Here is a 16,741-nt window from a genome sequence, read left to right as displayed (position 1 = left end):
CGCGTGGTCCCATAAATGGACAGGACCTTTTCGAGTGTCTTCACGACTCCGCTCCTCTCTAAATATCGACCCGATCTTCGACGTTCTCTTAACGACACTCACTCCATCATGATCGCGTCTCGCACAATCCTCCTCTTTCTTTCCATCGCTGCCCTGGGTAGGTTGTCCTAGCTATGATTTCCCGCATAACCAACCGCACCAATAGTCATCGCATCTCCTGAGCCCATCGAAGAAAAGTTACAGCCCATCATCGCGTCCAAGAATAACATAGGACTTGCCAATCCCGTAAGTCTGCCTCGTATTCCAGCCATGAACAAGCTAACTCGCCGTAGCCTTCAGCCGAAACCAATGGAGCATCTTCGTTGACTGTGTCGGGCGCGGCAGCGCTGGTAGGCGTTGTTGCTGCATTGTTGTGAGGATTAGGCTGTCATTGATACCCACATTGAGACTACATGGTCTCCATTATTTGTTCAACACTAGCATTGTTCCAGATTCTTTGCCAGACTATAAAATGAGACTCAAAAATGAGCTCGAAGTCACGAACTCCTCAGCGCATATGCCCTCACAGGCGATCCATCGCATCCATCGAGTTTGAGCGGGACAAGATGAATCGTAAACCCTTGCCCATTACCCAGCATACCCAGATTCGTGAGGTTCTCTGCTATGACACCATTTGCACCCAAGATTGTTTCGTGGGCTGCGAACGAGCCTTGCTCTTCCGCTTTTTCTTCCTCCGATTCCGAGTCTGAAGCGGCGACACGCGTCTCATCGGGACTCAACGCGTCAATACCAACGACACGGAATCCCAGACTGACGATATACTCGGCTGCCTCACGCGAGAGGAAGGGGTGGGTGAAATACGTCTTGGCGAACGCGCTCCAGTGCCGCGACCAACCAGTCTGAATGAACAGCATCGGCATCGGTGTGTCGTCGTGTTTTTCCGTGGGAGACCAGGCCAACTGGAGAGCGCGCTGGATGATGTTTCGCGAGATAGGCTTCGAGGCTTCGCATTGAGCGGAAATGTCAAGCACTACTACCCTTCCAACGAGCTCGTGGATCGCTAATTTGTCGATGGTCCTGCCGCCAGCAACAAAATGTGCGGGGGCGTCGATGTGGGTGCCAGCATGGGAAGAAAGAGACAGCTTTGTGACCGCGTAGCCGTCATGGGCGATGGAGGCAGCGCAGGACGGGAGAAAAGGCGGGTCGCCGGGATATGTTGGTGTAGATTCGTCAAGAGTGTGGGTCAGATCAATGATTTGAGGCATCATTATAATGGGAGGGCTGCCTGAGTTGTATTTCCACCGATTAGACAGTGCGGTGTAGCCAGAAGATAACTAGAAGTCAGCCTGATTCAGTGCTTTTGGATTCTTGACAAGATTCACGAATGTGACAATCGATCAAAATATGTGACCGTGACAATTCTTCCCAACACAACAACTTTTTTTTTTTTTTTTTTTTTTTTTTGTGGCACGTTAGGTAGTGGCAGATAATCGCTTTCGCTCCCCAGTAGCCTGCCGTAGTTCTCTTGCGAGATTCCGTCAAGCGTCCCGGGCCGACATCTGTCGGTCATCCACCACCCGTGAGTTGTGAGGCGGGGACTTGAAACCCCGCCAGCCGGATCAAAACCACTCGAGGAAATGCGCTTCCGCACTAGGCCCTTAGGCATCTGGTGTGGGGCTGCAGTCTCGACAGACTCAGGGCGTGCAAGAGGGAGTTGGCCCTCCTGTTCACCACCCGTCATCGCCTGTCTCAACCGACACCCACTAAAACCCCGACCTCCCTTGACGTTGGCCAGTCATTCGGGAGTGATTCTTCGTCTTTTAATGTTCTGTTCCAAGTTTTGAGGACTAATGCCTTGGGAATGGCCTTCTTCCCATACTTATTGCCATTTGTCATTTCTCTATCCATCAACACAACAACTTGAAGCCACTACTGGCCCTTACTGTCTTGTATCTTTCCAGGCGCTGTTTTTCGAACTAAGGGAAGTTATCCGGTCGCGGCGTCAATCTTCTCTTCTTTCATTCGCGCCACCTTCTTGAGAAATCATAGATTGCTCCCCACCGTGCAGCTTCTTGCCGGCAACCCAAGTACGCCTCTCAGGTCGCTCACTATCGAAGCCGCTGATCGTCCGCAGATGCTGGCTTATTTCTGAAACTGTGACGTTCGTTCTTGCTTATCGCCAACTCGCAGCAACAGGCCCGCAGCCATTCAGTTGGTGTGTCCGCAAGGGAGACCCGCCGTGTCATTGAGTACCAGAAGGAATGCCTCGGAGCGCTCACGGATTCATACTTGCGCCGTTGTTTTCCTCTTGTTGATTCCAATCTCTGTTCCGTGTCTCCTTCGAAGGCTGGGACCCAAGGGAACCTAATCAATGGTGCAACGATGAGGCCAAGCTATTTTCTCGCCATGGCTGTCAGGGACTACGAGCTGTCATGCTCATCGCATGTCCTGTCGCGGCCCCAACACCCTCTTTTTCTTCAAGGAGCGCCACATCGACACTTACTACAATCGTCGTGCGAGAGCGAGGTGTTACAGCCGGGTAAATCAAAGCCAGCGCTAGTCGGCGGCACCGACCACGAAGATCAGACAGCAAATCAAGAAGACGGACGACCTATCTAATATTATCTCCTCCGGAAGCCCGATAGGCACGACCTTTGCTGGGCAAATCCCTTTCAGATGGCCATTTACGCCATGCAATCCCTCACAGCTGCGCGAACGAAGTGACGATTGACACAAATGTGAACCCACTGTTTGATCAGATAGATGGGGGCTGCCTATTTGGCAACTGACATTCATTTATGCACAGCAAAAAGGCGAGCCTTATAGCGGAACAGGTCTACGCTGCCAGATTGACGCGTTGACAGAATTTATCGAGTCAATGATCTTGAAGGTCATTTTGTGGGCTGTTTCGCAAGTACCCAATTGCTTCAAACTACTCTGTGTTGGTATGTGGGGGGAACACACTCTTAGTCTCACGCTGAGATCTTTTCATAGATCAACCGTGATTCGCAACGTTTTGCCCAGAACGGTCGTATTCAGATCGGGCAATGATTGAGATGTCATCTCAAACCAGCGCGCGGCTTCACGGCTGTGTATATTTGGCACTACCCTACACGAGTCAAGAGTCCGAGAGAACTCGGCGACTCTGTAGTATGATGCTATATACGCCGTCTTCATCTGTCGAACCCATCGAGACCACTTGTCCCGTTTTCTTACCATGGCTTCTCGTGCTCGTCGCACCAACCGCAAACCCAAACGATCCTCCACTTCCACACTCATTTCCGGTCCGCCTCTCGCTGAACATGCAGCGCTGCCTCTCTTTAACATCGCTTCCTCTCTCCTCGCCTACCTCCCCGCCGCCATCCTAGCACATCTCCACACACTTCTCTCCGTTGCAGCAGAAAAACGAAAACTGCAACTGCAAGAACAAAGGAGGCCACATAAACTGGCTGAACCCGTGCAAGCAGCTCTCAAAAAGTCGCGCAATGGACGACAGCTTATCTCGTTCGACGACCTTCCGCCTGCTTGGCAGGGCACCCCATTCATCAAATCTGGCTACCGATTCATCCCCCTTGAGCGGTTTTCCGCTCTTCTTCTCTCCATGTTTACCCCACACAACGAATTCCGTGCGTGCAACTTTTTCTCGACAAGGCTACGCCGCTTATTTCTTCCACAGTCAACATCCAAACACACATAGTTGCATTTGTGTACAGCTGCTTCCACTGGTCTGGCGGGACACAAGACTTGGGCGAGACTATCGTGCTCATCGCTGGTCTTTTCTGTCTCGCGGCGAGCATATGCGGCCATATGATGTCTGGGTGTTCAGACCAGCATGCCATGCAGTTCTGCAACCGCGTTGACTACGCTGGCATTGCATGGTCTGTCTTTCCTCGTTGTTTTCCTTCATATTATTGAAAATATTCACGCAGGCTCTTGTGTGCTTGTAACGCGTCCTTGGTCTTTTACGGCTATGCGTCGCGACCCGATATCGCCTACCCATTCGCTGTTGTGTCGTCCTTCATGGCGCTAGCCGGCAGCATACTTCCCTTCGTTTCTTGGTTCAATCGGCATGAATATCGAGTAAGATTTAGTCGACTGTACTGATAACGCCAAGGCTCATCATTACAAAGTACTGGCGCATTTCGTTCTTTGTAGCTCTCAAAGTAACCGCCATTACCCCAGTTGTCGGGATCTATATGCTGTATGGACTGGAAGGAATGAGGGATTTTACTTGTGGGTCCCTTTCCCTCACTTTCGTCAACCTGCTAAGCAGCATATAGCTCCTTTCATTCGACCTATTTTCCTCAGTGCCCTTGGAATATTCTTCTACACAAACCACCTCCCAGAACGCTTCCTTAACCCACATGGCAAATGGGCCACACGCTTCAATGCCGTGGGCTTCGGCTCACACGCGATCTGGCACGTCCTTAGCGCCACCAGCATCCTCGACTGGGCCAGCGCCATGGCTGTCGTGCGCCATAGTTTCGCAAATCGCGTTTGATCCACTCATTATTCCTGGATCAAGAACTTGGTTGAACCCTAGATAGACAGCATTTCATCCCTCTGTAATACCACCTACCTACCCACTCATTGTAATTAGCAGTATGTATTCGTCGGACACAGGGCTGTCTAACACGCGTTTTCTTCTCGCGTAGGTTACGCGATCGTCGTAGCGCTTCGACGTTCCCGCGGCGCCAACTTACTTGGTCTGCTTCGGGTCGGCAGCGTGTGAACTCGTGTCGCATTCAACGCTCAAAAGTCGCCGCGGGAAACTGACAGATGAAGTTGGCGGCGTCGCAGAACCATGGCGGTCTCAGGAAGGCGTATGTGCTTTCGAACCTAGGGCCGAGTTGCCCGAGTGGAATCAATGCTGCCGCGCACTATTGTACAACGAGAATGGAAGGGCGCCTTGTGCAATTATAACGCGGAGCGGACAAGCCGTGACTCCGACTCGGATAGGCGGAAAAGCGTTTGAGGCAACGTATGATGGAGCCCAAGTACAGTATCATATTTGAATGTCGTGATACGACGAGTCGAGGTGGGAGACTATCAAGCATTAATGCCCCGAGGCCCAAGGCGTGAAGCCTATCCCGTTTCTATGGGCGGGCCCATCAGCCCTGGTACCTGATGCACGATCTCCAACTCAAACCGCCCAATGCCGAAAAAGGCTATTCTTGCGCCCGCTCGCGCAAATCTCGGTGGATTGGCACATCTTGCATGTGTTAATGCCACTGATGAGGTGGTAGAGGGGGCGGGAGATCCGAAGGAGATCTCAGAAAATTATCGGTCTCCATTATTGAGCGTTCCATGTGTGATGCAAATATACTACAGACTGAATTCGGGAGGAAAAAAAAGTGCCAGAGTTATTGGCCTCATGCGCGCCAGCCTTCGATTTTCCGTGTGCGTAAAAACAGCGTGCGCGTTACGAGGAAGCAGAGCGCGCAGGCGAACACCGTGCTCTGAAACAGGATCAGTTTCTGCAGAAAACAAAAAATACGAAAAGCGGGACTTACTGCAGAGAACGCCACGGGGTGTATCCAGCGGAAGAAGTCGGTCAAGAGGGACCCTTGGATTGGTGCAGAGCCGAGGACAGCGAAGCTGGTGAGGAAGAGGGCAACACCCAGACGAGCTCTGACAGAAGATCGATGAGTTAAAATAGCTAAGCAGCAAAAGCACCGACGTACCCGACTTCCTCAGGTCCTTTAGCGAGCGATGCAAAGGAAGGGAACGTCAAGGCAAGCCCTGGAAATTCAATCAGTCATCATGGCCAGCCATATGGGAAGGTGTCGAAAAAACGAACAAGCACTTGAGCATCCACCGTAAAGGATGCTAACTACCATGAGCGATGCGCCGTTGTTTCTGTCCAAATGCTTTAGCAAAGCGCACGATAATCAAAAAAAAACTACAAACATTCCAAGCACCGCCCAGATCAGGGCACCAGAGAACGTAGAACATAAGATCATAGCGTTGAATGGACCGTATACATCTGCCCAATGGTTGCCAACCACACGAACAACGGCACCAGCAGCGTTAAGGACGGAGATCTATTAGGTTCAGTTGTAGTAGAATCGCGAAACAGTCAACAAACCGAGTAGAAGGATAGTGTTGGGTCAACGTTGTGGGTGACACCGAACAATTGGATGTAGATTGCTAGAATAATTGTTCAGGATTTTTATCTTCGTAACAAAGGGCACAGACCTGGGAAGAACAGGCCGAGAAGACCGAGCAGCATACTGGTAACAACATCAGAAGGCGTATTTGGTCTCATAAGAAACATCACGCACGCAAGGACACCAGTCATGTATGGCGGGTCCGTGAAAAACGACTTGATATCGAGTGGGGGCTGCGGTGGACGTTTACTTTTGGGCGGAAGCCGAGTTTTCATCATGAGGTTACCCACGACGAGACATGGCGGGATGATAGCGGACGAGTATCGGACAGCACGAGCAAAACCAACCTTCGGGAGGAGATGGCTGAATTTGTTGTCAGCTCCTAGAACAGAGATCGGGCTGGAGAGAAAAAAACCTACTTGAGCACTAGAGACAGTTGATGTCAGCTTTCAATCCACGCTAAAGGCAGAGCACATACTAATTGGGAACAGTGTCGCGCCAACGGAGGTTCCACTCATGATGACGCCAGACGCCAGACCACGATGTTTCTTGAAGTGGTGCACCACAATGCTGAGACTCGGTAGGAAGATCAATCCGACTCCAAGGCCCATGCCCACTCCTTGTCTGCTCTCCCGTCAGTCAGTGACGACGTGCTATAAAGATTTATACGCACGCCAAGAAGATCTGGAAAGACCCTTGAGAACGTAGGCAGACGAGTAAGACAACGCCTCACCTGGTAATACTGGTTCGGTTTCGCGAGCGATAGGAGGAAGGATCTTGTCACGATGAGCCCCGCAGAGGTATCAAGAAAGCAGAGGAACGCACGAAAGAGTGAATATGACTCCTCCTGTAATTTCCAACGCATGAAAACCACCATCGTCAAATATCTTCCCCGCTACTGGTCCACAAAAGAACGGCATCATAAGCTGGAAGCTGCCAATCCATCTAAGAAAGAAAAGGAAAATTAGGCTAACAACAATGAAAAAAGACTCCGACGAACGCTATACTGCTTGGAGTGTGGTTTCTGAGATAGAAGCGAACGTAGTAGTCTATGTGGCGAGTGTTTAATATCGTTGTACACAAGACGGCAGTAAATACCTTCGTATACGCCGAATGTGAATGCGAAACTATGATGACAATGAGCCGCCATCAATAGAAGTGGGCTCCAAACGCACCCGAATGTTGAGAAGAGAGTTAGCCAAGCACCGGCAACGGTCATCCAGGCTTCAAAGCCACCGTCTGGTACCTCGAACTCAAATGGCTCTGGGCCTTTTTCCACTGCTGAGTCGGTTTCTGGTTTGCTTTGGGCGACCACGGCATTGACGTCGATTTTGTGCTCGCTCTCCGCGCGGGACGGAGGCTCTGTGGTCGTCTGTGAACTGGCCATAGTGAGGTTTCCTGGAAGTGATGCCAAATAAAGTCGGCGCGTTTTATGAAGCTATGCTGTGCATGCAACCACACGGCGTTTGCGACAAGACCGAGGGTGACAGGATCGCATTCGGAGGGTTCCTGCCATGTAAGAGCGGAGAGGCAGAAAAGAAGCTGATGGGTTCCGCAAATAGACGCCAGGAGAATACCTGTGTGCCAGCGAGTGTTTGAGCAGATCGGGGGCCAAGAATGGAAAGCCTCTTCTGAAAGATTGGTCGTGAGGTATCACGTTGGCTTGTGGCGAGACTGATTGGATGGTGGCAGAGGGAGACCTGGCATTGTTGTGAAAAAAGCCTAATAGTGAGGCGACCCTGGATGATTTCGCTTGCGTAATTGAAAAAAACCCCGTACCAGATAGTACTATGTTATCGGAGTCCGTCCCAGATAAGCCGTTCTACACATCAATTCAGGCAAGGCCCGACATTGCGCTGGTCATGACGAAGACAAACGTGCTGGGTGGGAGTCAAAAATAAAAGCTTGATAACGATCAGCTCGCGGTCACGCCATCTAATCACTGATTCAGCCTCAATCTTTCACTGACTGTTGTCTTTCAAACGTCCCTTCCCAAGCTGAAGCCAAGGACCTAAACATACACCAAGACTTGTCAGGTCGTATGCTATTGGTCCGCTGTCCACGGGTTTTCAACTTCAGTTAGCGACAGGCGGCAAGAACCTCGCGGTTCCTTCTGTACTAATAAGCAAAGGCTGGCGTTAAAACAAGATATCGGCCCGCAACTTGAGAAATTCTGTGCTAGTGACTAATGGCTGCCGTTAAGACAAGATATCGCCCCGCAACTTGAGAATAGTTGTCTCTGACTCTCGTTAGCGCATTGACAAGCCTGAACACGATTCGAACACGGAGTCTAACGAGAGAAAGTCCGGACCCGCTAATCTCATAGATACGTATTCATACTAGTCCGCAAATCAGCACAACCACGAGCTACAATAGAACCGTTGCTTATTGCCTTTGGACAAATACCGCCCATTCAGCACTTATTCACGCCGACTTGCTACTAGCACAGCAGTGACTCGACTTGTACTCGGATGTTGGTCATTTAAATCGACCAAGTCGACACCTGCCTATGGAGATAAGTATGCTCATATTAGTTCATCTTTCGTGACCATCCCAGTAGCGCTCGGTGTCGCGCTCTTATGTCCGCCACGTTGATATGGTGCTGTGTCCAAATAGTGCCAGTCAAGGGCAGCCTTGCAAACTCGAAATAACTTTCAAATGAATCTCCAGCAGTTATTATATCCAAAAGCCATTGAGTGGGGGGGTAAGTATTTAAGGCTACAGGGGTGAGATACAGTACGATGTAAAGCGAGCGAAGTACTTTTGGTGTCTAGGTTAGGCGTCATGCAATATAGAACCACGTCGGGCATTTACTCCTTCTTCTCATCCTTCTTGTCGTCGTCCTTCTTCTCCTCAGCGGGCGCTTCCGATGACGCGGCATGCTCAGCGTTCTTCTTCTCGTAGACCTTTTGGAAGAGTCCGAGCGAGGCAACCTGGGTTTCGTCCATCTTGGTCTTGATGGCCTCGGGCGTGATAGAGCCGTCGCCAGCTTGAGCTTGGAGCGCAAGAGCACGGAGCTCGCCAATGAGTTTAGTAACCTTCTCCTTCTCAGCGGCATCGAGTTGGTCCTTGAACTCGTTGACCGACTTCTCGGTGTCCGCGCAGAAGGAATCGGCCTTGTTGGACATTTCGATGAGGTCGCGGCGTTCCTTGTCCGACTCGGCGTATTGCTCAGCGTCAGAAACCATCTTGTTGATGTCGTCCTTGCTCAGACCCGAAGAAGAGGCAATGGTCATAGACTGGTCCTTTCCGGTAGCCTTGTCCTTGGCAGACACGTTGACAATACCATCTAGTAACAAATTGATTAATTTGGATGGCGAAAAAGAGAGATGGACCCACCAGCATCGATGTCGAAGGTGATTTCGATTTGGGGGACACCTTTGGGAGCAGGAGGAATGCCAACCAGGTTGAAGTTACCGAGGAGCTTGTTGTCCGCAACGAGTTCACGCTCGCCCTGGTAGATCTTGACCTCGATAGCAGTTTGACCGTCAGCGGCAGTCGAGAAGACCTGCGACTTTTTGGTAGGGATGGTCGTGTTGCGAGTAATGAGCTTGGTCATGATACCACCGAGAGTTTCGATACCTGTGATCACCCCGTCAGTCTAACTCCAAAAGACAGAAATGGAGTAACTTACCGAGGGAAAGAGGCGTAACATCCAAAAGCAGAACATCCGTGACGTTGCCGGCCAAAACACCACCTTGGACACTAGCGCCAATAGCGACAGCCTCGTCAGGGTTAACACCCTTGCTAGGCTCGCGACCGAAAACGCTCTTGACCGTCTCCGTGACACGGGGCATACGGGTCATACCACCGACAAGGATAACCTCGTGGACATCGCTGGGCTTGACGCCAGCATCGGACAAGGCCTTCTTGCAGGGAGCGACAGTGCGTTGGATGAGGGAAGAAGTAAGGGCCTCGAATTGCGAACGGAGGAGTTTCGTGTTGATATGCTTGGGACCAGTTGCGTCGGCGGTGATAAACGGCAAGTTGATTTCCGTCTGGGCGGTTGACGAAAGCTCAATCTTGGCCTTCTCTGCCGCTTCACGGATACGCTGGATGGCCATTCGATCGCCATTGAGATCGATACCGTGCTCGGATTTAAATTCCTTGAGGATGTGGTCAACGAGGAGAATGTCGAAGTCTTCACCACCAAGATGGGTGTCACCGTTGGTGGACTTGACTTCGTAGACGCCATCGTGCATTTCGAGAATGGAGATATCGAAAGTTCCACCACCAAGATCGTAGACAGCGACGATTTTAGCTTTGCTGTCTTTGTCCAGTCCGTAGGCGAGAGCGGCCGCCGTGGGTTCGTTAATGACACGAAGGACATTGAGTCCAGCAATTTGCCCAGCATCCTTAGTAGCTTGCCGTTGAGCGTCGTTGAAATAGGCCGGGACCGTGATGACAGCGTGGTTGACTTTCTGGTTCAGGTATTGCTCCGCCGTTTCCTTCATCTTGGTTAACACCATGGAAGAAAGTTCCTCTGCTGACTGTCGACTCATCAGCTCGGAGCCATCAAATTTGCAAGAAGAAGAACATACGAAAGTTTTCTTCCCTCCATCGTACTCGACCTGAACAGCTGGCCTGCCGTCACCCTTGCTGACGACGGTAAATGGCCTACAAACAGAGTCACTAAGGAAAGAAAACCACATTGACGAACACACCAGTGTTTGCGGTCGTCGGTGACCTCCTTGTCAGTGAACTGCCTCCCAATAAGACGCTTGAATGCGAAGACGGTGTTGGTCGCATTGACAACGGCTTGTCGCTTCGCGGGGAGACCAACCAGTCGCTCGCCATGCTTGGCAAAGGCGACGACAGAGGGTGTTGTGCGGGCACCCTCCGAGTTCTCAATGACGCGAGACGTCTTGCCTTCCATGACAGAAACACAAGAGTTTGTCGTTCCCAAGTCGATACCAACGACTGGGCCTGGTGGTAAAGTCAGAAAAAAGTGCTTGTCATTGACTCCGTGGATGCATACCGCTGACTTTTGAGTTCATGGAACGAGCGAACTTGGCTCCCTGAAAAGGATGAGAGAACGTTGAGCAGAGTAAGAGGACTACTTACGCCTTGCCGGCGGGCCACAGCGGCGCGAAGGGGCCTTGACGCTGCAGAAAGCATCGACTCGTGGAAGGGGGAAGAAGGAAAAAAAGAGATGACGGCTGACGTAACCCTCTGCCGAACTTGACTTCGTCTGACTATTACGTGTTCCCCATACAAATTGTTGTTACACAGTAAAAGTAGTACAGATGTAAACTAGACTTAACCAGCCCAGTCCAAAGAACTACTCAATATGCCGGAGACCAGCCAAATCCAAAGGAACAGAGTAACTACTCAGATACAATCATTCTGACCGAGCCGTCCCCATTTCGCACAAGGCCACGAAACATGGTCCGTCCATTGAGGAAATCGACCACTTTGACTCCCTGCTTCCTCGTCGTGAGATCATGGTGGTCCCAACCTGCCGCCCTTCGAAACTGAGCATCGATTTTACACCGCTTCGTAAAGGCTCGCGTTACGGCTTGCTCTTGATCAAAGGAAAGTTCATCCCATTCACGATGGGAGATAGCTTGATGCATCTTTTTATGGACCTCGATGAGAATATCGCCAAGTGAAATCGGTGGGGGAGCACCCGAGCCGCCCTTGAACACAATATCAATTGGCCAATTGGGAATTGCGTCGCAAACGATATGAAGACGCGTTATTGCTGGATAGAACGCTGGCTGATGAATGTCCAACGCGGACAGCGGTATGAACTGCTCTGGACCAACAGCACGATGGGGTGCGAAGTCAGTCAATGATAAATCAAAGCTGAGCTCGTTTCGCATCTCTCCGTTGAGCCATGGGTGGATGTGGAAAGATGTGGGGTACGGATTGAAGGCGGGAACATAGCTATAGGAAGATACAGATGGCGTTGTCGGAGGGACAAATGAGGGGAAGCCTGGTGGGGGGAGACAAGAAGGTATAACTGGGGGTTCTGTGACATCCCAAGGTGCCAAATGTGGCGAAAGTGGCGATGTGGGAGCTGGTGGTATGAAAGGGATGGCCGACTCTACAACATGCCATGAATTTCGTCGTTGTCTTCGAGGAGGGTCGCCATTCAAGCCGGAGAAGAGTGGTCTTTCAGGCGTGTTTGGTGTACCCGGATCGATGGGCGAGTTATATGGCGAGTTTGGGTAGATAGTCTCGCGGAAAGGGAAGCCCCAGTTGTAGCCGATTGTCGGTGTGTGGTGCTCTTCGTGAGGATTGTAGCGGAATGGGCCAGACATGGTCGTCAACGAAAGTGGGATGCGCTCGGTTTATGCAGATGTGGGCGATGGACAAGGTGGGCAAGTAGTTGTCTAAAGACGTGTGTGCAACGAGGCAAGCATAGGGCAACGCGCTTACTTGAGCCTGAGATCGTGAAGGGTCGTGAAGAGAGAGACAATATGCAATGGTTGGGAGAGAGAGAGAAAAGTGTAGTTGGAGCTACGGCGCACAAATCATGGTAGATGAAGGGCGGAGGCAGAGGCGGTTCTGTCCAGCCACCTCCGCTCGCTTGCCGACGTGGATGCAGTGCGATAACCGAACGGCCCCGAAAAGGAGTGAGATCATATTGAAACAAGCACAGGATCATCCAAAAGTTAGCCTAAAAAGGCATTTCCTCTGTATCGGTGATATTTTGCTATTTTCTGTCCAAATCACCGGCAATCAGAGTTCCGGCAAAACTTGCCCCGGCACACAAAGTTGACCATGTCTTCCACTGGCAAAGTTGGAGGAGAGGTCGGTGAAGTGCGTGCAAACATCGATGTCGCCCGTCTTACCTCCTACCTCGCCGAGAATGTCAAGTCAATCCGGGTCCCGATCGACGTAAAGCAATTCAAGGTGGGTTGACTGACCTTTTGCACGCATTGCTGCCCACTAACACACAGTAGTTTGGTCAGGTATGAACCGATTCACTACTGGTACTCCCTTCACACGATGTAGTCCAACCCAACGTACTTTCTTACCGACGCAAGGTCTGCTTTACTCGAACATTAGCCGTTATTGACCTCAGGAATAGTCGGACCAAGTTTGTGTTACGCAAGAAACCTGCCGGGGAGCTTATTTCAAAGACTGCCCACCAAGTCGAGCGTGAATACAAGATGCTTCATGCCCTTCACAAGCACAACACCAATCCGTCCACTCCAGTAGAACAACGAGTCCCCGTACCCGAGCCTATCATTCTTTGCGAGGATAGCTCGGTAATAGGAACACCGTTTTATGTCATGGAGTTTGTCGACGGTCGCATTTTTACCGACATCCACATGCCAGAAATTTCTCAGAAAGACCGCCGCGAGTGGTTCGTCCTCCTTTTTCGTTCCTTCAACTGTTAACATCGGTTCAGTTGGCTTGCGGCTGTTAGTGCGTTAACTACGCTAGGCTCCGTTTCTCCTGCTGCCGTTGGTCTTTCGGATTTTGGCCCCTCTTCAGACTATTTTCCGCGCCAAATTAAATCGATGGGTCGAGTCTCCCGCGCTCAAGCTGCCGTTGTCGATTTAGACACCAACGTCCCCACTGGGGACATACTCCTTTTCAACGAGCTCATGACCTGGTACTCACAGAACTTACCCGACGAGAAGAAGACCGGCCTTCGTATTGTCCACGGTGACTTCAAACTCGACAATCTCATCTTCCATCCTACCGAGAACCGCGTGATCGCTATTCTCGACTGGGAGCTGTGTACTCTCGGCAGTCCTCTTGCAGACCTCGGTAACCTCACCATCCCATGGTCAGCCCCAGTGTCCAGCGGCCCTGATGTATTCATCGGTGGCTTCAAGGGTGCACCAGAGAAAGACCTTGCAGTTTCTCTCCCTGACCTTGAACGCGAGTATTGCAGGTTAATGAAGCTGCCGTATCCAATCAAAGAGATGATTTTCGTGCGCAGTTGGATGATATTCCGGGTCCGTCTTAGCGCTTTCCACCTTCCTTACACTAACAGCCTCTTCTAGCTGGCAGTTATCTCACAAGGAATCGCTGCGCGTGTAGCGAGGAAGCAAGCCAGTTCTGAACGGGCTTTCATCCACGTAAAAGGGTTTCCTATCATTGGGAAATTGGCGGTTGAAGCTCTCCGAACGGAGGGCATCAGTATTGGTCCACAATCCAAACTGTAGTTAGAAGTATATTTTCCGGAGTTGCTAAGCTCAAGCTTGATATGTACCGTGTTGATTATCTTACCAACCATAAACTTCATCCTAGCTTATTATTGCTATTAGGCAGCTCGTCATCTTCTTTGACATAGACGCTTCGAGAAAATTCACACGCTCCTCCGACTTTGCATGAGCCTCCATCTAGCTATATTACCTCCCGATGTGCTCTATGTTATCAGCTGGCACATCCCTTTAGAGGAAATCTTCTCATTCACCCAGGTATCCAAGGCCCAATACTGCGAGTCCGAATTCTACATTAGCCATTTCAGATATGCAAAGCCTTTCGTTTACTTAGCCAGGATCGCGGCTTCTGGTTAACGGCCTTGCAAGGCAGTCCTAGAATTCGGTGTACCCCAAGCCCACCTTTAACACACGATATGGATGCGGACGCACTGAGACAATTCACTCGGCGCATCGTGAGACTGGATCAAAACTGGGGTCTTGCTCAGCCACGAATCATCGGTCAAGTTCGCAAATGGCGTATCGGCGAGCGCTCCATCTTGGAATCCAACTGTCTTTTTCAATTCCCAACATCTGAAATGTTTATATTCCATTCCAGCAAGCTACTCAAGTGCTTCAACTGCGCGACAAACCAGAATTCCACGGTCCTGGACCTCAACGCTTATGTCCGTGCTGCCTCGTTTGACATCCTACCCGACCAGTCCGTAATCATGGGTCTTGCATTGAGAGGCGGACCGAGGTTTAACACGTATGATTGTCCCAAATCATTCCTCTTGCTCATTGGTTTATCAGCTCTATGCTTGTGTTTGCGCGACTCGAACTGAATTCCGACAAAACGGCGGTGACCGGTACAGTTCTCCTTCGTCAAACCCTCACCGACGAATCAGACTGTGAGAAGCCGTTCGTGAGTGCGACCATTGTTGGCGCCGTCCGCAGCCGGGACAAAACGACGGAAGTTTTGGCATATAACCTCTTGAACAAAACTTCGACCATTATCGAAACAGACATACCAATAGATGTCAAGTTTTTTTCGTTTGTTTCTAATGAGCACATGCTGAATCAGCCATAGTATACGATTAGTCGGCGACTCGAGTTTTCATTTCATGAGGAAAACTTGTACATGCTGGCTGACGACTGCACGAAAGCATACATTTACTGCTGCCCACGGGACATGCTTCCCTACGACCAAACCTCGGACACAAGCTACTCGATTTGCTATCGCGCGCTCCGTCCCCTCCGATTTGCAAACTCGACATGGAAACGGCGAACGATGGTGTCGTCGCAGATGTACCGCAATGCTAGTTTCGTCAAAGTCCACGATGTGATGGGCCCGCCCGGGTCCACCTTTGGCACGAGCTTCCGCTTCTGGCAGAGGGCCGACCGTCTCGGAGAAAAAGATCTCGTGCAGGAAACCATAGTCCCTGGGGTGTGTCCCGGTGAACTCACGCTTCAAGTGGGGCTCACGGGCCACCATGTCGTCGCGGCATTGCTTGGCCCTGGCCAAAGCGGCTTCACGCTCACCCTTGTCTCCAGCAATCCTGAAGAAGGATCGTGTTCAAGCCACCAGCTTCAGTTACCCGTGGACTGGAGCGCGCCACCACCGAATATACTCAGCGTGGATGACTACCAGGGCGTCGTTTGGCTCGCAAGTCATGGAAATTTGCTAGCTGTACCATATGCTTAGTGTCTTTGGGATTTCTGGGTCGGATACTTATTTTTGTTGGGACGAGATCAGGCAGTGGCAGACGAACGATGTGACACTGTAACGATGTGACACTGTGACGACTCTCTTTAGCTACGGACTCTCATTCTATCGCACTTTGCTCTGTGTACATTGGACTATACGTATCGCCTGACGAGAGAATAAGCTTCCGCAGCCTCACAGTAAAGGATGTTGACAAGGCGATTGATTGTCTCCCGCTCTCCGAAGTTGAAAATGCACTCTGAGGTACGTCAGTGGTCAAGGCATCTCAGGACTATTCCAAGACCAGCCAGTGTTCAGCTGCAATATACTGCTTATCATAACAACGTTGGAGCCCGCAAAGCAGCATGCCATCCTCCTCTGAAGATGGCTCTATCGCGCTGGAATTGCGGAACATGGAACGAATCTCTGGGGAAACATTGAGAGGGAATGTTACTGTGGACCTGCCTAAGGCAAGAGAGGACAAGCTGGAACGCGTTGAACTGAGGTTCAAAGGTTCAATTGATACGTGAGGGTGGAATTGCTCTTTCAACTCGGTGCTCAGTTTTCCACAGGTTGATCCACGTGCAAAGCGGGCTAGTCACCTCCGCCTGTAAGCAAACAATCACTGTGAGTATATCCCTCCGATAGCCCTGGCGTTTTCAAGTTGACAATGAGACTCTACTTAGTTGTTTGATGAAACGCTTATACTTTGGACACAACCCTCAGTCCGACAGTTCGAGCATAACGCACCACTTCTTTCTCTTCCCTTCCAGCTCACCCTTCCCGGGGACTTACCTTCTTCATTCGATTATTTAACTGGA

The 16,741-nt window shown here is 50.8% G+C and overlaps 7 protein-coding genes across 7 annotated transcripts; 3 read left to right on the top strand and 4 right to left on the bottom strand.

Moving 5' to 3' along the window:
• Positions 1-536: 536 nt before the first annotated feature.
• On the bottom strand, positions 537-1,268 carry MIND_00018800 (uncharacterized protein; the record flags this gene model as incomplete). Its single annotated transcript, XM_037357159.1, has 1 exon — positions 537-1,268. One exon carries the CDS (start codon positions 1,266-1,268, stop codon positions 537-539), a length of 732 nt encoding a protein of 243 aa, XP_037225069.1.
• Positions 1,269-3,217: 1,949 nt separating this feature from the next.
• MIND_00018700 (IZH family channel protein) lies at positions 3,218-4,501 on the top strand (the record flags this gene model as incomplete). Its single annotated transcript, XM_037357158.1, has 5 exons — positions 3,218-3,626; positions 3,677-3,878; positions 3,930-4,080; positions 4,131-4,233; positions 4,281-4,501. 5 exons carry the CDS (start codon positions 3,218-3,220, stop codon positions 4,499-4,501), a joined length of 1,086 nt encoding a protein of 361 aa, XP_037225068.1.
• An 871-nt stretch (positions 4,502-5,372) lies between these two features.
• Positions 5,373-7,497, bottom strand: MIND_00018600 (uncharacterized protein; the record flags this gene model as incomplete). The annotated part of the gene is made up of 16 exons (XM_037357157.1): positions 5,373-5,459; positions 5,514-5,631; positions 5,685-5,742; positions 5,801-5,859; positions 5,911-6,044; positions 6,089-6,150; positions 6,199-6,233; positions 6,285-6,473; positions 6,530-6,536; positions 6,589-6,734; positions 6,784-6,794; positions 6,844-6,886; positions 6,936-7,055; positions 7,111-7,159; positions 7,209-7,237; positions 7,286-7,497. 16 exons carry the CDS (start codon positions 7,495-7,497, stop codon positions 5,373-5,375), a joined length of 1,359 nt encoding a protein of 452 aa, XP_037225067.1.
• A 1,423-nt stretch (positions 7,498-8,920) lies between these two features.
• MIND_00018500 (putative SSC1-mitochondrial HSP70 member) lies at positions 8,921-11,228 on the bottom strand (the record flags this gene model as incomplete). Its single annotated transcript, XM_037357156.1, has 7 exons — positions 8,921-9,399; positions 9,450-9,692; positions 9,745-10,600; positions 10,652-10,727; positions 10,775-11,036; positions 11,089-11,128; positions 11,175-11,228. The coding sequence occupies 7 exons, from the start codon at positions 11,226-11,228 to the stop codon at positions 8,921-8,923; spliced, it is 2,010 nt and encodes a 669-aa protein (XP_037225066.1).
• Positions 11,229-11,437: 209 nt separating this feature from the next.
• Positions 11,438-12,376, bottom strand: MIND_00018400 (uncharacterized protein; the record flags this gene model as incomplete). The annotated part of the gene is made up of 1 exon (XM_037357155.1): positions 11,438-12,376. The coding sequence occupies one exon, from the start codon at positions 12,374-12,376 to the stop codon at positions 11,438-11,440; it is 939 nt and encodes a 312-aa protein (XP_037225065.1).
• Positions 12,377-12,839: 463 nt separating this feature from the next.
• On the top strand, positions 12,840-14,239 carry MIND_00018300 (Acyl-CoA dehydrogenase family member 11; the record flags this gene model as incomplete). Its single annotated transcript, XM_037357154.1, has 6 exons — positions 12,840-12,971; positions 13,022-13,030; positions 13,074-13,105; positions 13,150-13,428; positions 13,474-14,029; positions 14,078-14,239. 6 exons carry the CDS (start codon positions 12,840-12,842, stop codon positions 14,237-14,239), a joined length of 1,170 nt encoding a protein of 389 aa, XP_037225064.1.
• Positions 14,240-14,652: 413 nt separating this feature from the next.
• MIND_00018200 (F-box domain-containing protein) lies at positions 14,653-15,920 on the top strand (the record flags this gene model as incomplete). Its single annotated transcript, XM_037357153.1, has 3 exons — positions 14,653-14,984; positions 15,029-15,254; positions 15,306-15,920. The coding sequence occupies 3 exons, from the start codon at positions 14,653-14,655 to the stop codon at positions 15,918-15,920; spliced, it is 1,173 nt and encodes a 390-aa protein (XP_037225063.1).
• Positions 15,921-16,741: the final 821 nt, after the last annotated feature.

The sequence above is a fragment of the Mycena indigotica genome (genome assembly GCF_014461135.1).
Source record: "Mycena indigotica strain 171206Taipei chromosome Unknown Mind.scaff0001, whole genome shotgun sequence".
NCBI classification, from domain to species: Eukaryota; Fungi; Basidiomycota; class Agaricomycetes; order Agaricales; family Mycenaceae; genus Mycena; species Mycena indigotica.
This window is presented reverse-complemented; position numbering and strand designations above follow the sequence as displayed.